At 43.9% G+C, this 22572-nt stretch overlaps 2 protein-coding genes across 11 annotated transcripts in view; one reads left to right on the top strand and one right to left on the bottom strand.

Annotated features, from left to right (window-relative positions):
* Nucleotides 1-12340, top strand: part of ANKRD42 (ankyrin repeat domain 42) — a 32110-nt gene extending 19770 nt beyond the window's left edge. For all 6 annotated transcript variants that reach the window (XM_075592587.1, XM_075592588.1, XM_075592585.1 and 3 more), the window contains 2 exons: nt 385-526; nt 12114-12340. In XM_075592587.1, coding sequence (XP_075448702.1) covers nt 385-526; nt 12114-12221 — 250 coding nt within the window. In that variant the 3' untranslated portion in view covers nt 12222-12340. The remainder of the gene's footprint in view (nt 1-384; nt 527-12113) is intronic.
* A 3478-nt stretch (nt 12341-15818) lies between these two features.
* CCDC90B (coiled-coil domain containing 90B) overlaps nt 15819-22572 on the bottom strand; it is a 74184-nt gene continuing 67430 nt past the window's right edge. For all 5 annotated transcript variants that reach the window (XM_075592590.1, XM_075592589.1, XM_075592593.1 and 2 more), the window contains 4 exons: nt 21096-21167; nt 19947-20000; nt 16759-16873; nt 15819-16222 (listed from right to left, as the gene is read on the bottom strand). In XM_075592590.1, the coding sequence (XP_075448705.1) occupies nt 16167-16222; nt 16759-16873; nt 19947-20000; nt 21096-21167 (297 nt within the window). In that variant the 3' untranslated portion in view covers nt 15819-16166. The remainder of the gene's footprint in view (nt 16223-16758; nt 16874-19946; nt 20001-21095; nt 21168-22572) is intronic.

Raw genomic sequence — 22572 nt, 5'->3', positions numbered from 1 at the left:
ACGACCTTAGCTTTTTGGTGCTTAAAGATTTGGGCTGATATAAAAAAGCTGTGGGGTTATTTTTCTTTGTTTTTTTAAAGGTCAACTTGCAAATGACTATCTTGATTTTAAGGCTTTTCAATTTACAAAGTTGATGTAGCACTTCATACCAAATGTACACAAACTTCTTACCATTCAGTTGCTGCAATTGTAACAATTGTAGAACTGTAATTTTGTGGATAAAGCATTGCATGCAATATTCCCTCAGTACTTCTCAGTAATGTTACCTTTCAAACACTCTGGCATAGTTTGCAGCATATTTGCATTACAAAATAAGAATAATTATTTACGAAGCAATACATTTGCCCAAGTAATCTTAGTCCTTTTTTGTAATACATTCTACAGGCGGATAAAAGAGCTGGAAGCTCAGCTGGAATATGAACGTTTACGTAGAGAGAAGATGGAGATCCAGTTGGATGAATACAGAGTGAAGATTGCCCACCTCAATGGGTGTCTAGAGAAGATGAAGACGCCTTCGAGCCACACCGTAAGTGATGTGTCTTATCAGTTATTATATATATATTTTCTATCTAGGACAGTGTTCTATGTGCTGCTAATATTTGCCTGACTTGTCTTTATCCTTACAATTTGGCGTCTTCTGGACAAAACACCCGTTACAGATTAACAGTATATAAATGCTTCCGATGAAGATTAGCGCTATTTAAATCCTGCCCTAGACTAGTCTATATTTTCATTCTCTAAATATCTGATAAATGAGAATCGTGTTCTAGAAATAATTTACTTCAGTGACCATATTCAGACCTGTTTAATGACACCGACTGTTTACAGGGAATTGCAGCAATGGTAATTCTTAAGGTTATATGAACTATTTTGACAGTAGTGCATTACATTACCATATCGGTAGCATTTATACTTTTTTTTTTTTTACATCTTTGTCACCCTGAGAAATCAAGAACCACAGAGTTTGATGCCCATTATTGGGATGTAGTAGGAATATAACCATTGGGGTAAATAGAAGGAACAATTTTGGGGAAAACATACGCGGACCAGTCGGGACAGAGAACACTCTAGAACCAAGGTCTGCTAGCTGTAATCCAGTTTAATACGACTTTTAATGAGCAATGAGACGGAAAAAAAAGAAGAAATGTACAAGCAAACTTCTACAAAACACCTTCAGGGACTGAAAATACTCGGCAGCAAAAGTGGAGATATAAGATTGTAGCAACCTTCATTATGGACAGTTACATTTTCGTTATAAAGTGAGCTGCATGATATTGTGATAATAGGGCAAAAAGAGCCTCTTGGGCTTGCTGCTGGTCATGTCCTATCACAGTCCGGGCAGTGGAGATGATTCATGGTACTTGGGGGATGCAGTCTTAGGGGATCGGCCCCAGGCCTAACTCAGGACACAAGTCCCCTCGTCTAGATGGTTAAAAACATGTTGAATCATCTTGTGGAAGAATATAAGTTTAAACAGGTAACCCCATTTGTATTTTATTTAATGTTGCGCAGGATTTTGGTGATTAATTTCATATCTCTTCTTTTAATAAAGCGTAGATGGGGTTAAGTCGGCATATATTTGGATACGATGCACTTAAAACATTATCTGAGTCTTTGTTCTTGCATCACTCATCAATGCCTCTTTGGTTGTGAAATAATGTAGTTTGATTGTCGGGTGGGTTTTCTGAGGCCATACAAATAGCAGTGGTATGATGTGCTATACTTTCCTTTAAAAAAAAAAACAAAAAAAAAAGATACACAATATTTGGCTTTATGTTGTACCATTTAATGTACCTAGCGCTTCACAGCAGTAATACACCTGACATAATATTAAAAATAACAAATTATACATATAACAAGTAGGAAGCATATACAGAGACAGTAGGAAGGTGTTCTGGTAAATGTGTCTGCAAGGGGCCAAGGTCGATGTTTGAGGTGTATAGTATTAGCCATGGAGCATATGCTTTGTTAAGAAGGTGGGTTTTATAGATGCGTATTAAAGGTGGATAGAGACGGTTCTAGTCAGATATTGAAGGGAAGGGCATTCCAGAGGTGTGGGGTAGTCAGTGACAAAGTTTTAAGGCAGGAGAGAGCTTTAGATACAAGAGGTGTAGAGAGAAGACATGCTTGAGCAGAATGCAAGAGACTGGGTGGTCTATTGTGAGAAATTAGGGCTGAGATGTAAGGAGGAGTAGAAGAGTGTAAAGCCTTAGGCTGAGTCCATGGTCAGCGCTTATCCGCTGACCCGTGCTGAGGTGCGCTGACGCTTGTCAGTGAGCATGGGCAAAGAAGAACCAGGGGAGCGATGATAAACCTTTAAAAAAGAATAAAAACTACATAGTGCAATATTGCCTGAACAAAACACCATGTGTGGAAAGCTCCCAAGTGAACACTCACAAAGTAATAGGAATATATATGCAGTTATCCAACTGAAGTGGATGGTCACAGGCTGGAGCAGGTAGGAGGTAGAACAATCTCAAAAGAGAGAGACACAAAGCCAAGGTGCAAATGGTAACAAACGATTTATCCAAAAAAGTTAAATTGGAGGCTTACAAGATCCAAAAGGACTAACAGCATGGAAGGTGAGGTGAAGATGGTGACTGAGTAGCGATCTCAGAGTCACAACACACCGCCGCTGCAAGCCTCCATTCTGCGTCTCTGCCAGGGGCCGATACGTCACTTCCGGTGTCTCAGCCGGTTGGATGGTGACGTCACGGGATTCCCAGCAGTCTCTCTCCCTCTCAATCGTAGGCTGAGGGTCACGCTCTACGCGTTTCGCCGTTCTGAGTGACGGCTTCGTCAGAAGTAGCAGTGACCTGTTTGAAGGGTCCTTATATACCCCCTAATCTACCATTGACCTCTCCTACTATAGGTCCATGCTGTTATTCCTTTTGGATCTTGTAAGCCTCCAATTTTACTTTTTTGGATAAATCGTTTGTTACCATTTGCACCTTGGCTTTGTGTCTCTCTCTTTTGAGATTGTTTTACCTCCTACCTGCTCCAGCCTGTGACCATCCACTTCAGTTGGATAACTGCATATATATTCCTATTACTTTGTGAGTGTTCACTTGGGAGCTTTCCACACATGGTGTTTTGTTCAGACGATATTGCACTGTAGTTTTTATTCTTTTTTAAAGGTTTATCATCGCTCCCCTGGTTCTTCTTTGCCCATGTTCGTTTTGGACCATGAAACAGTCCTTCTAAGGGTTTGAGTGTGTTTATTTTCCCTTTTCACTGCACGTGACTTAATTTAATTTTATTTGTCACTTTGCACATTATAGATATTTATACACTGTATAGTATTGATTTGCACATTTTTAGAGTATTAGAGCGCCATCTAGTGTCGTTTAAATATAGTTGCTTGTCAGTGAGCCCCTGCAGCCGCAACGAGAGCGACTTTAGCAGTGGCTCGCGCACGCTTCCACAGGCATGCGGAAGCGTAGGCGGCAATTTTTTTTAGTTTAAGCGCTCACGGGAGCGCAGGGCTGGTCACGTGAGCGTTTCGCCTAATGAGGGCGAACCAGCTCCGTGACGTCACTGGCACGCTCCACGACATGCCCCCGGACAGCGCGCAAACTAAGGCCAGGGAAAGCACCCGCTTTCCCTCAGCCTCCGCGCGCCTGAAGTCTCTATGGACTCAGCCTGAAATGTGTGGAGGAGAATTGAGTGTGTGATATGGGATTTGATAGGAAGCCAGGAGAAGGATTTCAGCAGGGGAGACGCTGAAACAGATTTAGGAGAGCGTAAAGTGATTCCGGCAAGAGCATTTAGGATAAATTGTAGGGGAGACAGGAAGGACAGCAGGAGGTTACAATAGTCGAGACAGGAGAGAATGAGGGTCTGTGTCAGGTTTAGCAGTAGAGCAACAGAGGAAAGGGCGTATCTTTTTGTAGATTGTGGAGGAAAAAATTACAGATTTTAGCTACATTTCCCCCCCCCCCCCCCCAAACGTTTTTATTAGGCAGATATACATCAAACAGATACATCAGTTTATCCTTGGCCTAATACAAAGTTTTTTATTTTTAGATAGAGAAGATAAAGGGGATAGAATAGAGCAGAACATTGCCTCTGACCACCTAGTGGACCGGAAAAAGAGAGACAAGAAAAAGAGATAGAGAGGGGGTGGGGGAAGGGGGGGGGGGGGAGAAAGGGCCATCCTCCCTTCCTCGTTGCCAGGTGTCGGAATCCATCACCTCGATTACCCAGATCCTTCGTCCAGTCGGTTCAGGAAGTCGTTTGGTCATAATTATTGCGTTATCCATGGCTCCCAAATTTTATAGAACTCTGTTGTGGATCTTTTTAGAAAGGCCGTCAGCCTTTCCATGAGCATTACAGTACCTCATTGATCCTCTTTTTTAACATTTGTTTGGAAGGAGGAGATTCCTTCTTCCAGGAGCTGGTAAACCTCCTTCTTTTTTTTATTTTTACCCTTGAAGCTTAGCTTTTGTCTGCAAATCGGGAGTCCCTGCTCTCTTCAATTGGGTACCCCAAACAACTCTGGGATCAACCTCTGTCCGGCAGATCAGACCAGCAGGGCTCCAAGCATTTGTGGGTCCACAACTGTCTGTGCGGTCTGGAGTAGAGCGTTGAACTTGGTCTCCCGCAGCTCCCCTCGCATAACCGGTGGGGGGGATCCAAGTAGGGGGGAGGGGGGGAGGAGAAGAACACACACTCGTTTTCCTCAGTCGGGGTAATCTTCCTTCCTGTCCACCCAGATGTATAAACCCCCCCCTCCCTCCCCACACACCCACCCAGGGAAACTCCAATCAGCTCTCCCATCGATCGGGTGCGACAGAGAAGGGCTCCAGCCAGGGCTCTCCCTCCGTTGACGTGGTTTAAAGTGCGGTCATCTTTCTCCGCCTCGCCAAGAGAGGGTGGAGAGACGGGAAGCAAGGGACAGGGGGGGGGGTGTGCGCCTCCGTGCAGACCGCTGCCTCTCACCTCACCGTTACGGCGTCTCGTCCGGCTTCGGTTAAGTCCCTTTCCAGGGGGAAGTTTCTCAGACCGCAGCGCCCAGCGGTGAGTAGGATAAACTTCCCTTCCAAACAGGTCTCGCTCACGGGGGCTCCCTCAACAGCAGGCGGCTTGCATCTTGATTTTAACAGCCAACAGGGCTAAACTGTAGGTAAAAACAATATTTTAGCTTTGTTTTTATTTGTTCTTCAGTTGTATTGTACAGTATGTCTTTATTTATATAGCGCTATAAATGTACATAGCGCTTGACAGTAGTAATACATATCATATAAATAACAAATAATATAAATAACAGATCATGGGAATAAGTATTCAGACATAAAAGTAACATTAAGGAAGAGGAGTCCCTGCTCCGAGGAGCTTACAATCTAATTGGTAGGTAGGGAGAACGTACAGAGACAGCAGGAGGGAATTCTAGTAAGTGCATCTGCAGGGGGCCAAGCTTTATGTATCATGTGTCCAGGATTATCCAGTGCTATTCATATGCTTCTTTAAGCAGATGTGTCTTCAGCTATTTAAGGACAGCCAGCCTCTCCGAGGCTCTGGGTTGAGGTTCTTCATTTTCTGGCCTCTGATGATCCTGGGTCTCAGTGTCCCAAGTCGGTGGGGGATACAGGCCCAGGGCCTGCGCAAACTAGAACATATCTTCGGGGTATCTTATACTCAGGTACTTCCCATTCTTATTTGCTATCAGTTTGAATGGGAACCCCCATTTATACTTTATTTCGTTGTCCCGTAGCAATTGAGTTAGGGGTCTTAATTCTCGGCGGCGATTTATTGTAGTTTTCGATAAGTCATTAAAGACTTGGAGATGCTCATCCTGGAAGTGGATGGGGTCTTTGTCGCGGCAGGCCCCAATTATGTTTTCTTTGATTGTGTAGCTGTGAAGCCGGACGACCACATCTCTCCTCCGTCTGGGGTCGTCCGACCTTGGGCCTTGTGCACGATGGGCTCTGTCCATCTCAAAGTCCACCTCTTCCCCTCCGTCGCAGATTGAGGTGAAAAAATCAAGCAGATAGGCCCGGAGGTTGCCAGGGAGAACCGTTTCTGGGATACCACGGATTCTGATGTTTTGCCGTCTATCCCGGTTCTCCTGGTCCTCCAGGCCGTCTTTCAGGGAGTCAATCTCTGTTCCCAGCCGGGAAATCTTTGTCTGCTGCTGCTTGCCTTTGTTGGGCCTCCTCCAGCTTGTTCTCTAACACTGTGTAGTTCTCTCCCCAAGGTCTGAGATTTCCTGCTTCAGCTCGGTGACAACAGCTTTCAGGTCTGTTTGTAGGGACTGGTGCAGTTTAAGTGCTGCGGTAAGTAGGTCCTCGAAATATGGACGGGTGAGCGTCTCCTCAGCGGCAGGGTTCTCTCTGGGTCGGTCCCGTTCCACGGCTGTTGGTTTGGGGCCGCGTGCGTTAGGTGGGGGGGCGGCGCTATCTTGGGTTTTTGCTCCTGCATCGGAGCTCCGCTGCGATGGGGAAAAGAACTTTGTAACCCCTTGTTCTGGCTGATTTTTCGCTCTGTTAGCCATGCCCTGGTGTTTTATTGGCTTGGGAGAGGTACTTTTGGGCAAAAAGAATCGGGGGGGAAATGCGCTAAATAATCAGGTTATACACGAGGGTCTGTGGAGCTCTCCTTTCACACAACCATCTCCGTCGACGTCACGCCCCCCCTTTTAGCTACATTTTTTAATGTGAGGGAGGATTAAAATGTGACCCCCAGGCAGCGTGCTTATTATACTGGGTATATGATATTGCTACCAACAGCAATGTAGAAGGAGATAGGTCTCCTAGAGAGCGTGTAAAGAGAAGAGGTCCCAGGACAGACCCCTGGGGTACCCCCACAGAGAGATTGATTGAGGAGGAGGTGTTTGCAAATGAGACATTGAAAGTACGATGGGAGAGGTAAGAGGAGATCCAGGATAGAGCTTTGTTACGGATATAGAGTATGGAGAATGTGAAGAAGGGGGTGGTCCTCAGTATCAAAGGCTACAGAGAGGTCGAGCAATATGAGCAGAGTGTAGCGACATTTGTCTTTGGTAGCATGGTGGTCATTAGTTATTTTAGTGGGGACTGTTTCTGTGGAGTGAGCAGTGCGTAATCTATTTGGCAGAGGATCTACGAGAGAATAGGAGGTGAGAAAATAAAGCAAGCGAGAGAATATAATGAGTTCAAGAAGTTTAGAGGCAGTGGGGAGGAGGTGAAAATTAGAGAGACGGGTAGGGTCAAGCTTGCTGTTTTTGAGTAATGATATAACTGTTGCATGTTTGAAGGAGGCGGGAAAGGTACCAGAGTAGATGGAGTTGAAAATGTGCAAGTGTAGGGATTAGAGTATGAGCAAGAGGTTTTAGGGAATGGGGTCAAGAGGGCAAGACACAGAGGGAGAAGAGATCAGCAGCGATACATCCTTCTCTGTGACAGCGAAGGAGTCGAGGAGGGTTAGGAAGAGGTGTGGGATGCGAGGAGGATACAGAGAGGATGTCTTGACGTATGGATTCCACCTTTTTCTTGAAATAGTCAGCAAAGCCCTGAAGGGAAATGCAGGAAGTCAAACCGGTAACAGACAGTGGTCTGAGTAGAGAGTTAAAGACAGAAGGGTCAATGTGGGTTAGACTTGTATGTTTTTTGGTAAGTGAAGAAAAGTAGGTTTGTTTAGCCTGGGAGAGGACACAGTTGAAATAGAATAGGATACATTTGTAGTTAAGGAAGTCTGCAAGACTGAGATTTCCTCCAGAGGCGTTCAGAGGCACAAATGCAGTAACGGAGCATGTGTGAGTGGCAGTTTAGCCAGGGTCTGGCATTAGAATGGAGAGAATAAGAGGGGCACGTAGATCAAGAGGAGCACAGGGCAGAGTATTAGTTCCTGACCAGGTTGTCGAGAGGAGAGGGAGGAGCGCAAAGTGGAATCCAAAGCTGGTAGGTTAATAGAGCATGGGTCTCTGCAGAAATGAGGGGTAGATATAGGTATAAGGGCGGAGAGAGGGAGATAATTTGATGATGGTCAGAGAGAAAAGGGGGAAATGGAAAAAATCCGAGGGCGAAACGTGTTTTTTTTTGCGAAAACCAGATCTATCAATATGGCAGTGGAAGTCTTAAAGGAGAAGAACAGGGGAGTCAGAGGAGAGGAGAGCCAGGATTCAAAGTGAGAGACAGAAGAGGTGTGAGTAGAGGTAGGTGGGCGATATGACAGCCACGTGGACAGGAAGAGAAAATATGAACAGTGTGGGCCTCAAAGGAGGGAAAAGAGAGGGAGGAATAGGAAGGGTTCGGTAATGGCAGATAGAGACGAGCCCCACGCTTCCACCCCTGCCATCAGGGTGCTCAGTGTGGGAGAAAGACCACTATAAGAGAAGGCCGCTTCAAGTGCAGCCAGACTGAGTGAGCCAAGTCTCAGTTATAGCAAAGAGTAGAGTGAGAAAAAAATGCCATGCACAGAGAAGAACTTGTTGGAAAGGGAGCGAGCGTTCCAAAGGGCACAGGAGAAAGGGAGGGAGGTTGACGGGGTAGGTATGAGGTCAGAGGTGTTAATACCGGGAATAGAAGTTGCATGTTGGAGGCGAGGACGAAAGCATGTAGAAAGAAGGTGGGGACCAGGATTGGGAAAGATATATCCCCAGAAGCATGGAGGAGAAGCATGCAAAGAAAAGGAATGTGTAGGGGTGTGTTTTAGCACAGGGGTTATAGCTGTGTAGTGTCAGAGGGCGCAGGTAAGAAAGGAGTTCATGTGAATTGAGGAGTGGCGAAGGAAGGAGAGATGGAGATATATGAATGGAGTTAGAGGAATAATGAGGTTGGTAGAAAGGAAACATGGAGTTTGAACAGAAGGGAGGTCAGAGCAAATATAAATAGTAGGAGGCATTGCAGTGGTAGTAGTGATAGTTTTAGTCTTGAAAGGGGAGTGAGGACTGGGCAGTGGAAATTCTGTAAGGATAAAATGGAAGTTGAGAGGAGGCGCTCTAGAATGAAGAGAGCTGCATATTCTTAAGTGTATGATAGAAAATGTCAGGTATCATGAGAGCGGTTCATCATGATAACCGTGTTCTTGTAGCTCTGAGTTTTACAATCTACCGGAAGAAGGCTCAGGTGGAAAGACCACTGCAGGCCCTATGGGTACCGTAGTTTGAGTGACTTGTTTGTGACCTCGCAAAAACTCCATACAAATCGAAAAGTTTAATAAAGTGAAGATCATGATAATTAAGTAACAGCCTGGGCTGCTTTGTGACTGTTCCTGTAGTCCCATTTTAGTAATTTTATAGTCTTGACACTTTTTAAAGCAAGAGTCTATACTAATCGCCATTTCTGTTTGCGTTATTTTTTATTACATTGAGATCTCTTCTTGCCCTTTTCTAGAGGTATTTTTCAAACATTAAGTGTTCGGAAGGGTAAAGTGAAGCTCTTACTAGAGGCCATTGCAATCTAAATGTTACCACGGTAATCTCAGAGGCTACAGATTAGGAAAGTCATGCTTAACACTAGAAGAACCTTTTTTAAATGTTAAACTCCTATAGGCTTCTGGGGGAGGATTACTGCTTTTAAGTAGGTCTATATGTGAAGCAAGAGAATTACCAATTTAAATTACAATTGTTTACATTTTTAAAATAGTAAAATAAATAAATAGGAATAAATAAATAGGATATAGAAAAAAAAAATAACCTTAATGTATTTACTGAACCTACTGTCTATGAAGAAAATAGTATGTATTACATTGGCATGCCACTGCCATCTTGTGGTTAAAGCTTAGTACAAGCTTGTTTTGTGTGTGAATGTACCATCCATATGCTTTCTCAGTAAGCAAACGGGTGTAAAAACAACGTCATTCTTCTGCTGGTGTTCCGAGTCTCCTCGCTGTCAGGAGCCAATTGTCTGATATATTGTCTGTGGGTGGGTTTACTGGCTATGCATCTTAACCCAGGCTGTGCTCAAAGCGGTGAAATGCAGCAAGCTTAAGCTTATAGGGGACCATGTTAAATGTTTTTGAAGCAAAAGGTGGCACATAATCCCTTGCTGCAGTGGAAGTGCTGTGTGCTAATGGTGGAAGGCAGGGTTGCAGGACCTGTCAAAGACATGCAAATGAGCATACAGTAATATTTGCATTTTAATATATATATATATATATACATATATACATATATATATATATATACACACAAATATAGCTGTATGCTCATCTGCATGTCTTAGGCAGGTCTGCAACCCCGCCTTTCCCCATTATCACCCAGCATACAGCTCTTCCACTGCAGCAAGGGATTCTGGGAAATGACATGCAAATGAGCACACAGTGTCACTTTTTGCCTCAATAACCATTTTTAACATGGTTCCCTATAGGCTTAAGCTTGCTGCATGGTCACAGCTTTGAGCACAGCCAGGGTTAAGGTGCATACCCAGAAAACCACCCACAGACAGCTGTTTCGACCTTGATGGGTCTCATCAGTGTGGGGTTGATTTTACTGGGAATGCAAGAGAGGCTTATGGGATAGGCCAAACCATACTACTGAGTTAAGTTATGGTGAGTAAAAAAAGTGACAAAAACCCTCCACAGGAAAGCAAATATGCAAATATAGCTGTATGCCTATAGGGATATATATATACACACACACACACACACACAGTGGTTGACAAATCACCAACAAATCTACTCGCCACACAAAAAAACAGAGAGTGGGGGAACACCTGAATAATATATTAATATATATTATTCAGGTGTTCCCCCACTCTGGGAGATTTCACTGTTACCTGTACTCTCGCTGTGCTGTACCTGTAAGGCTTACAGGATTGCTGAGTGTCTGCCGATGGTAGTGGGGAAGACAGGACAGGCTTTTGGATATAGAGCTCTCATCTGATTCTGGGTGCAGCGCCTCTATTCCCAGCAGACCCCATCAGTGCTGGGTGCAGCGCCTCTATTCCCAGCAGACCCCATCAGTGCTGGGTGCAGCGCCTCTATTCCCAGCAGACCCCATCAGTGCTGGGTGCAGTCCCTGCAGGAAAATCATCTTGCACTCCCCCTGAGAAACTGCAGTCACAGGCAGGAGTATAAAACCAGCAACTGGTCTTTATTGATTTACAGCCGTACACATCAACATTGCCTTTTCTTCTGGTCCCAGGATTCAACCCCCAGTGCTTGAGGGTCTATCCCTGACTCCCATGTTCACTGGTGGAGTATGGGGTAGCTGTGTCTGAGCCCCTGATAGGGCAGTACACAGGCCTTAGGCCCACCCCTTGTCACTCAAGGGAGTTGTTTACTGCTGCAGCAGCAAGGGCATAGATATGAACCTAACACTGCCTGTGCTGGTACCAGGGCCTAGATGTTAAGAAGGGCAGATTAGTAGCCTCCTACCCCCCCCCCCCCCAAGTGAATTAATTTTTCTGTGAAGGGGTGAAAATGTTACCATTCTACTATGCAAAGCTAGTAGAGACCTATACAAAGACTCATAACAGTAACTGCTGCAAAATGTGCTTCTACCAAGTATTGACCATAATGGGCTGAATGCTTAACCAGTAACTTTAATGTTGTATATTTCCTTTGCTGACATTTAGCCACCTCCTCATATGACAGTGTTCAGTTTAACCACTACAGCTGTGTTGCTTTGAATAAAAAAAAAGTTAGTTTGAAAATGTGAATACATGAATGTGTGTAGAGGTGTTTACAAAGGAAGAGAACCTGACAGGTCACATTTTGAAGGTACTAAAAATGGTCCAATGAGCAATATGAAACCATTGCAGTGCAAGAAAACTGCATATGAAACATGATGTCCCTTGAAACTAATCAACATGTGATTTTTTTTAATTAGAGAAAATAAATACAAAAGCAATAAGTTGGGTCTTAGATTCATACTTTATATATTTTGACAGTATGTACTTTAATAAAAGGGTTGGTAATGTGCATGTTACTCTACGCTTTTGTATTCTGTTCTTTTGGAACACTTAATGAACAGAGAATGTAATCTTGTTACTTTATGCAACGTCAAGTCACTAGATCATTGTCAGGTAATATAAAAAGCCTTGATATACTCGGACATTGATTACACCTAAAAGTGTCAAGTTTTTTTGTGCGTGAGAGATGGGAAAGCAGGTGTCTCCTGTAATTAGTCGGATTAATGACTTGCGTGCGTCAGCTTTCCCTTTTAGCATTGACAGTAAATGGTATTTTTGCAGGGGGAAAAGCTTTCCGAGTTGTACAAAGAAAAGAAGAAAGCGAAGAAAAAAACGCCTCAGCAGCCAAGTCCTGCAGGTGTCTTTGTTAGAAGAGTCTTTGAGAAGTAAGCAACCAGCTGGATATCAGAACCAATAATCTTATGTCAATGATTGGAATCTGAAGCAAGATGCATTTGCTCCTTAACAGAATTATATATAATCCCAATAAACTATTTTTCAAAACAGAACATCCCCAGCCTTCCAGCAGGCTGTTTAAATTGTCATAAATGAAGTGATGTTTTCTTCTTTGTGGGAATGTGAGCAAGAGGCAGGAATACAATCAATGGTACTTTATCCATAAATGCAAACACCGCACAAAGAGAAAACACAGGTATCCGCAGCAAGATTGTATCCCAAAATTAGAAATGTAGTAAAATGCGTACATGCAACATATAATACTGCCGCATACGATGAACACACCGCTTTCTAATGGGTAAGGGAACCGAATGGGGGTAAAGTTCCAGTCAACTCCTGTCTTGCTCCACTTCAGTGCGGCGTTCTTTCTAGTGCACTGTGCAAAATGCAGCCCCGACAGAGCTCCAGGATGTGCGCAGGTGATATCAGAAATTGCCGTGTGTGCTGATATCCCAACTTAATTTGCAACAATCAAATAAATGCCCATTTTATACTGTTAGAAAACAAATAACAGACAACAATAAATTGATATCAGCACATCGCATGGGGTACTTCTCAATGAACATAACTTCAATCTTCGTGAATGTTCTACAATAGTTTAAAGAAACTGATGATATTTATGGTATATTATCAAATGGCTTTTTCCGCCCCTCTTTCTGGAACCAGCAGCGTTGGGTTTGAGAGAAATGTACTCTGTCTGAGACCAGTAAGTTAAGGGGTTCCCATCTCCTGAGGGCCCCAAGTCAGATGAGGTTGTTAAGGTAACCAATATTTATACATAAATTTGATATAACCAATGCATTGCACACAAGTGTATGTTTAAGACCTGGTTTATCCTGTGGCTTCGACCTTAGGTGTATAGACAAAAGTGGAGCATGTCTGGGGGCAAACAATCTGTACCTGATGTGTCAAAAAGTTTGTTCTTTGGTACATAGAGTTTTTGCTTGTCTTGATGCTTAGACTTGTTAATGTTGCGTAAACACTAAGGACTGTAATATCGGAAAATTAAATGCCTTTAGTGCTAGACATTTGGGAAAAGGAAAATGACATGTTCACTATACCCAGACTGATTTAAAATCACCACCTTTTTTGAACCTGCAAAAGGAGCATCAAAACAAGTCTGCTTTGCTTACTACTTCAATTTCCTTTAGGGTCACCATAAAAAGGAGACCCTACATGTGACTATTTGGTCATTGTTACTACTCTCCTTCTTGGCAGCCAGGGTATAGATGCAGTCTCTCCTGGGAGCAGAGTGAACCAATGTCCATGACATGCTGTGATGTCACTATGTGCTGAACAGGTGTTTGCATATGCATAGCTGTATTGGACCTTTAACAAGAACAGGGTTGGACTATAGGGGGAGTAGGCATTTGATTGACAAGCACATTGATTTAAACACTCAACATAATCACCTAATTAAATGCAGTCTTTTTCTAAAACCAGGACCAGGACCATGACAAATTAACCTGTTCAAAACGTTTGAGTGCAGTGGGGCGGTGTATTTAAAGAGAACTAAAACATTTACCAGGTGATGCTATTCCATTAGACATCATGATGGTGCTGGATTATACCTGTGCCTAGTGAATGGGCCCTAGATCACAAAAATGAAAAAATATTGTAATTGCTCAAACTTTCTACAGTGATTCTTTCCTTTCTTTGTATACTGCAGTACTCCAGAAATAGGTATAATGTATTTTGTACATTTTTCAGGAGTGCATACAATTTCAGCTATCTGCAATGATTTTGTTGGTTATTAATTAAGCTTATTTGATCATTTAGATTAAACAAACAAAACAACAAATGCCTAATTATGACCAGAAAGTTTTTTTTCTCCCCAGAAAGTAGTTTCTAGAGAATTTGCACCTTTACAGTTTTTCTGCTGCATTATTTACCCATGCAATTATTTTACCATTGTGTGAACAAATCTTAACTCCTAACAAAAAAAATTGTTAAAATAAATCTGTGGTTTTTGCAGGAGCTACAATTTACATTGTGATAGATGCTCATGAATTCTGAAATATGGAAAGCCGATTGGGAGCATCCAAGCATTCTTTAATGGAGATGGCAGACACTTCAGACGTAGGCCTGGGACATAGTACAGCAGGCCATGCTGAGCAGATGCACTTACCCCCTGCATCTGTCATCAGCGCGGCTTTAGCAGCCACTTCCGCATGCGTGCGGAGGCTCAGGTATTTTGAGACAGGCTTGCTTGAATTTCGACGCTGAGGGGAGCGGAGGAGCGGTCACGTGACAGAAAACAGCCAATGGGAGCGAGGGACTAGCTCCGCCCCCAAAGCGTGCTCATTGCCTCGCCTGCCAGGACGCAAAAAAGCTCCGCTTGAGCAGGCAGGGCAGAGCAGGAGCGCGGATCAGCACGGTCCGAGGCACCATGCCCGAGGCCTTAAACTACACTAATAAATAATTTGCAGCCAATGGGTCGGGTTACATCTGTCTAAAACCATTCACTTACTGCCCCACAACTCTAGAATGCCCTTCCCCCCCAATATCCGACTGGCACCCTCTCTCTCCACCTTTAAGAGATCTTAAAACACACCTAATTCTGCATATGGGTACTGCAGTTCCGTTGGGTGATACGATACCTCGTATGCACTGACTGTGGCCCCTTGCAGACGCACATACCAGAACAACCCCCTACTGTCTAAGTCAGTGGTTTCCAACCTTTTGGGTAAGGAACCCCAAGTGAAATTACAAGGAACCCCCAACCATCTCTAATGCATTGTAAATTCTTCTGTATTTGATACAATTTTCAAATTACCAGAAAATTGCAGGGAACCCTTTAGGGATGCCTGGTTGAAAAACACTGGTCTAAATTCTCCCCACTTACATAGAGTCCCTGCCCCTAAGACCTTACATCTTCCTAATGTTACTTTTATTAATGAAGCACTTATTCCTATGCCATGTCTATTACTGCTGTAAAGCTCTATGTACATGGATGTCGCTTTGTAAATAAAGATATAAATACATACATAGTGGGGGTTCCAAACCTGTGATTCACATAACACAAGTGGGACCCAAGGGCCCAAAAATGGTACTTGATACTCATGTGGCAGATGGAGAGGGGAAGAAAGCAGAATATCTGCACTAAATTTAGTTTTACAATTCATCTGCAATAATTCTATAAGAGGTAGAGCAGTACAGGCATACCCCGCTTTAAGTACACTCACTTTAAGTACACTCGCGAGTAAGTACATATCGCCCAATAGGCAAACGGCAGCTCACGCATGCGCCTGTCATCACGTCCTGAACAGCAATACCGGCTCCCTACCTGTACCGAAGCTGTGCGCAAGCGGGGAGACTATAGAGCCTGTTACAAATGCGTTATTTACATCAGTTATGCACGTATATGATGATTGCAGTACAGTACATGCATCAATAAGTGGGAAAAGGTAGTGCTTCACTTTAAGTACATTTTCGCTTTACATACATGCTCCGGTCCCATTGCGTACATTAATGCGGGGTATGCCTGTACTGTATGACAAGAAATGTACAAATGCACTTCAACACCAGCTGTTTACATCTGTGTCAAACAGGAAGGTTTATTAGTTTGCCGTGTTACAAAATAATATTGGAAACTGACAAATTATAGCACTTCAAAAATTAGGATAACTCAGCAAGTGATGTCAGAAAACAAACAGCCCAAAAGCTGATATGCTTGTATTTCACCCAAATCAGATACAGCATAAAATGATGCAGGACATAACTGTACATTGTATAACTGTAACAGAAGAGGGAATATCAGATACTCGGATAATAAAATCGGCAACGTTAACAAATAAAATACAGCATTTCTTACATCTTTTTATAAAACGTTTATACAAATGGTTTTTCACTTTCCACTTCGGATTCTCTCGCCAATTTCTATTTCCACAGTCGATAAAATCCCAAGGCTATCGCTAGACAAGCAAACACCGATCCTGTAAGAGACAAGGTGTATGAATAAGGAGGAACTTGTGGCAAACGCCCACAGCAAAAGGCACTCCTAAATATGGTCCGAATCAGCCACTTACAGAAAAATGCCATTGCGTCATATTGCATTTGACCCGAGGATGTTTACTTTTAGTGCTGCTATCCGGATTCCGAGGTTCACCAGCAATTACATTTACACTCGGAACGCTTTGCACATTTTGCCTTAACAGCCTTTGCTATAGTGATGTGGGGCTTCATCGCATAAAACAGGAGTGACCAACTCCAGTCCTCAAGGTCCACCAACAGGTCAGGTTTTAAGGATATCCCTGCTTCAGCACAGGTAGCGCAGTTGTTGACAGCCACCTGTGCTGAAGCAGGTATACCTTTAAAACCTGACGGTAGCCCTTGAGGACAGCAATTGGTCACTCCTGGTGTAAAAGCATAAATAACTACTTGGGACATGCCCTGGTACTGCTAAGTGATGCATTGATTTGCATGTCTGGCTCTTATAGCTTCTTAAGCAAGAGATAATTGGGCCTCCTACCTGCAAGATAACGGATGGTGTCTAGTTTATGAGACTCCATGAGTGTTTTTAGGGAAGCTATGTCTAGATCAATTTTTCTGTTGATTTCTGTGATGACTCCATCTGTAGTTGAATTCTGCAAGACAACACACATTATGAAATGCACTATACCTCCATTTGACATAGGTACATTAACATGTATATTAAAATAAGCATTTCATGTTAGGTATGACGTTGCATTGAATTTAAGTCAGATTGTATTTTTAATCAGCCTTGGAATTTTGTATTAAAATAAAACCACTTTCCCAGATTTCTAATATAATTGCTGCGGTTTAAAACAGATATGCACATTGCAATGAATTTGACTTATATGCTTTTTCACTGCCCAGCTGATCAAGAGTAAAGAGAAAATAATTAATCTTAAGATATAGAAGGTGGCATGCAAAAATAACAATGATTTCGCTCCAGACCCGGAAAAGCTGGGAATTATACAATTTAAGGATAATACACGCAATATATAGAAATCATTAATAACATTCAACAGTCTTAGTGTTGATGTACAGAGTGGACAGGATTCACTGAATTCTTACTCCCAGTCAGGAACAGTTTTCATCCAGATGAATACTCTACTACCTATTAATCTAACGCTCAGTCATCTATTCACTTAAAATTGCACATGTATTCTAGCTAGAGCACTGACAATGTTAACAATTTCAAAGATTATTTAGTAAGTAATCCTTAAATCTATAAAAGGGCTTGACTCATTACGGGGTCAACATTACATAAGTGGAAATTATGGGTCAGACTTTGATCAAGAACAAAATCAAATCAGATTCTAAAAAGAACTGAAATCCTGTGCATGATATGTACTCAACTTCTCACACTCCATCCCAGGAGAGACAAATGGACGTATGTTCACATCCATGGCGGCGCACAAAGCATCAGGCGTCATGAAATTCAAGATGTCTACAATTACTCTTAACCAAAAATGCTATACTGTACATGCACAAAACATTTTGGTGCCTTAAATATCCCCAATAAAAGGAAAACCTACGAATGTGTATAAAAGATACTACCGCACAGATTTGCAGTAAACAATTGACAACATTTTTGTGATAATTATACTTCAGCACCTTGATTTCCACAAATTTTAATAAGCTACTAAGTTTCTGAAAAATTGGCCCTATGCACTCACAAAATAAAGTACGTAATGAGGGAGAAATGTATGTTTTGTGTGTTCTGGAGATTTGTAACGTGTAGGAGTACTGTATATAACATTTCATACACTTGGGGACCTATTCTATTGTAGCCTGGAGCTCCCGCAGCTCCTTGAGACAGCCCTCCCTTGGAGCAGTGCGGTCGCGGGTGCCGTCGGAGCCAGCGCCGGGCCCGTCGGCTACTTCGAAGGGTGGGGGCCGGAGCGGGGAGTCGCGCGCTGTTCCCTGATGCGGCCGGTTGCCGGGGACGCGAGCGGCCCGTTGTTAGGGCCGCGATCGCGTTGCCGAGGCCCCGGCGGCTCAGGGTACAGGGCGCCTCCATTGCGCAACAGCTCGCGCATGCGCAGGGATAGTCAGGCGGCAGGAGAGCTCCAGGTTGGTCGCGCATGCGCAGGACAGCCTAGAGAGGTTGCGGCGGCCATTAGGGGTTAGCGCAGGCGCAGGAAAGGCGCGCACGCGGCCCCAAGGTATTTGCAGCCTCCACGGGACTACAACTCCCATGAGGCTTAGGGGCAAGCACATCAGGTGCCTCCGTGTGGCCAATAAGGGCCAAGGATTTCCAGAGGGAGCAATAAGATACATTTCGCGCGCTGAGAACGGCAGTTGGAGCTGGGGAGCTGTGAGGGAAGGAAGGGTGCAGAGAGCATGTGCAGCTCCTGCATCGAGTAAGGTCCCCACATCCCAAGTAAGGCCCCAACTCCCCACCAGGTTAGTGGGTAAGTGCTGAGGGACGGCCCAAGACAGGGACGCTGCCCTTAGTGCGTGTGTGTGTGCTGTCTTGTCAGGATCACGGCTGGCAGGGCTGTGAGGCCTGAGAAGAAGGCATAGTGTTAGTGTGCAGCAAGTTGCTGTACGCGTTCCTAAGTTTGCATTGCGTAGTGTAGTGTTAGGGTTCAGTGAGTGTCAGGACTGGGATGAGTTAGGGGAGTGGGGCAGGTTATTACCCCGCAGGCCCTAGGAGTTTTCCCCAAGCCCTCCCAGGTTGCGGTTCATCAGGGACAGGCCCTAGGTTAGGGTTCCTGTCACTTTAGGGTTAGTTAGGGATAGACAGGGATAGCGGCGGTTGCCGTTCCCGTGATGCGGTTGGTGTTGCCGTGATTCGGTTGTGTTCCCCTGAAGCGGTGGGACCCTCGTTGGGGTTCCTGGAGAAGTACCTGGATAGGATCAGACGGATGCATCGCACGTCTGACCCTTTGAGAAGAGTGTTGCAGGCCCGAGCATCGGAGTGCTCGGAAGGTACCTCTGTATTATATGTGCACCAACAGGCCTATTAGTTCATAGTGACTGCGCAGTCACCCACGTTCTCTATAAGAGTTGGGGACATTGGGTGGGGATTCTCGGGACACTGGGTGGGATCACCTAGTGTTGGTAAGCGTCCTGCGCGACGCAGTAAGTGTCTCCTCTAGAGAGGGACACAGGTTATTATGATGTTATGATATGTTTTCTTGTATGTTCAGTAAAGTCCCTAGTTAATATATATATCTGTGTGAGTATCGATTATTGGTATTGTCCTGCGAGGAACCACTCCCCCTATGGTGGGAGCCATCGCATGTGGAGGCGCTGCATCGTTGGAAGTAAGTACCCCTAGTATAAATGCCCCAGGTTCCCCATGGCGGAAGCTCAGCCCTCCTGTGAGCCAACAGGTATAGCACCACACTGAGAAGTAGTCAGATACACCTACACACCCCAATATCACTTAGGGTGGGGGTAAGAGGGCTACACTATATATGCTGAAGTTACCGTTTGGGCTGTTTTCAGCCCTATTGGAATGTATTGGGATTTTCAGCCAATAACAGGCCAAACAGCCAGTTTGGCATACAGGTAGCCAACGGTACTGCAACCCGTGGTGCTCTCCCGAGGGTGAAATGGCAGCTGCAGCGCGCCACGGGCTGCAAGAACGTTGGCTAAATGAATTATCCCTTAATGTCATATTAAAGTGGCACAATTCTAACTACAAGAACTTCAACTAACTAAAAGGTTTAAAACACTTACCTTTTTATGAAACTCTGTGCTGGCTTCCATACGCTTCTGTTCATGTTCTGTAAACTAAGCATGGCATTTAATTATCAGAAACATTTAATTGTAGCAACGAAACATCACACAAATCAGGATGTGACATGTTGAAAAGGTCCAAGAATGTACAAATACAGGTGTAAAGGCACCAAGGATGGAAGGTGGACTATTAGATCTCCTCCAGAGGTTAGTGAGGATGCGAAGCTGTCAGCAGTTTTTCATTGAAAGGGTGTTGGGTGCATGGACCTGCTGGTCAGTGTGGGTAGTTTGGGTAAATACATTAACCAAATTAAATATACATGCAACAAACACACGGACCATAAAGAGAACAAATCAAACTAGAGATTATTCTGGGTTGATGCCAGGACATAGGTAACGTGGGTAAGACATGAACTGAAATGTTACTAAAGCAACTAAGCAATCACAGGGCGACTAAAAATGACAACTGGATTATTAGTAAGAAGTTAATCAAAGTTCAAAATGGCCTGCAATGTAAACTTGTCTCTTAAAAGCCCAACAGTCAAAAATGATGTTTCTATTACAGTTTGGATGTGGTTAAATTACACTAGGTGTACTGGAAATTTGCAAAGCATCAATAAAGTTTTTTTAGGCTTTCCATTCTCAAAACAAAACAATGAGATATATTTAGAAAGTGCAGTTAATCTATGAGCACAAATGATTCTTGAAGAAATAATACACATTGAATTGTATGTGTAGTATAGCACGTGCTCCAAATGTTACACCAAAGCAGGAGACTGCTTCTGTTTAGATCAGTGTTTTTCAACCAGGTTTCCCCGGGCACCCCTACAGGGTCCCTGCAATGTAAGTCATTTGAAAATTGTACCAAATACAGAAGAATTTACAATGCTCAGATATACTATTAGAGAAGGTTGGGGTTCCTTACAATGCAACTGATCTCAGACAGACTATTAGAGAGGGTCGGGGTTTCGCAGAATTTCCCAATATAACTATAGAGTTCCTTAACACCAAAAAGGTTGGAAACCACTGGTTTAGATAGTAAATAACATAAGGGAAATAGCAAAGGTTTCATGCACATTAATTTCCCACTATAACCACGAGGTGGTAGCAGAGACACCAAATAACTATAGGTTATGGTTGAATACTTACCAGGTCAGTCAAACGGCTTCTTTCAAGGTTTATATCCAGTTTCGTATCTCCCCGGATCCTATTAGTTTCATTCTATATATAAATATATATATATAAAAAAGAAAATTGTAGGTAAAGAGCCATTCGTTATCGACAAAACTGTGGTCTCATTTGAAATCGTATCTGGCATGCTTGGTTCATATAAGCTCTTACAAGCAGGGCCCTCCTTACCTCTTTGTATCTGTTACTTACCAACATACTAGTTACAGTAGATGTGCATTTGTCCAAAAAGCTTGGGGAAAAACTCAGGCAATTAATATATAAAATACATAGAAGAAATGCATCTCCTGTGCCAGCATTACTCCTTTGGTTAAAAGGGCAGCCCCAGGTAAAAATGTTTGTTTCTAAACATCGTATCAATGTAATACGCTTCCTTAGGCCTCGGCCATGTTTAGCGCTTGGTTGCTGAAGCGTGCTGACGCGCGCTCCCGCTCAGCACTGAGCCCCTGCAGCCGCAATTAGAGCAGCTTTAGTAGGGGCTCACCCGTGCTTCCGCAAGCGCGCGGAAGCGCAGGTCTTAGGGGAATTTTAAATTCCCCCGCTTGCCGGCGCGATAGGCAGGTCACGTGAGCGGTTCGCCCAATGAGGGCGAACCAGCTCCGTGACGTCACTGGCCCGCCCCCGGCCAGTGACGCGCCCGCCCCCGCATGGCCCGCTGACAGCGCGTGCGGTAAGCAACCGCAAGGCCAGTGAAAGCACCCACTTTCCCTGCGCCTCAGTGCGCCTCAGCACGCCAGCAGGTAGCCTGGCCGAGGCCTTAGAAAGATTCAATCATGCTTAAAAGTAAAACATTTTCTTATTTCCTCCTCATCTCGGGCTATGCAAGAATTCAACCAACCATGAGCCACTTTTTTTTTTTTTTAACTTCAATTATTATTATTATTTTTTTCAAGTACACATATACAGAGATAACACATTTAAGGGGGTTGCTGGGGGGGGGGGGTAGATACAAAAGATAAAAAAAAAAAGGGGTTAGGAGGGGGGGTGGGGGAGAGCAACACAGTGGAGGAATAACATTTCTTGTCGAGAAATACAGCGAAAACATTTTAGGGAAAATGTTGGTGGGAGGGGGGGGGGGGTAGGGGAAGATAGGAGGGGGGAAGAGAGAAGGAGGGAACTACACATTAGCGAATCCACAGATCTACTGCTAAACATTGTTTCGATTTAAAATATGGGGTCAATATAAAAGCTGCTAAATCTGCTATAGAGACCATCTCTGGAGAGCTTGGATAATACAAATCTGTATTTAATCTGCCTCCCTGGATAACCATTGTCCTCGCGGTCTATTGACTAATCTGGGTTAAGGGACGGGGGGAGAAAACAAAAATGGGGGTGGGGGAGGATTACTGGAAAAAATGAGAAAAAAAAAGTGGGCATTCCTAATGCTCACCTGCCCTTGGGCAAAAAAATCTAGCGTGTGGGAGGAGCAAAAACAAAA

Source organism: Ascaphus truei, chromosome 3 (assembly GCF_040206685.1).
Source record: "Ascaphus truei isolate aAscTru1 chromosome 3, aAscTru1.hap1, whole genome shotgun sequence".
NCBI classification, from domain to species: Eukaryota; Metazoa; Chordata; class Amphibia; order Anura; family Ascaphidae; genus Ascaphus; species Ascaphus truei.
The sequence above is the reverse complement of the archived record's forward strand: the minus strand, read 5'-3'. Positions and strand labels throughout refer to the sequence as shown.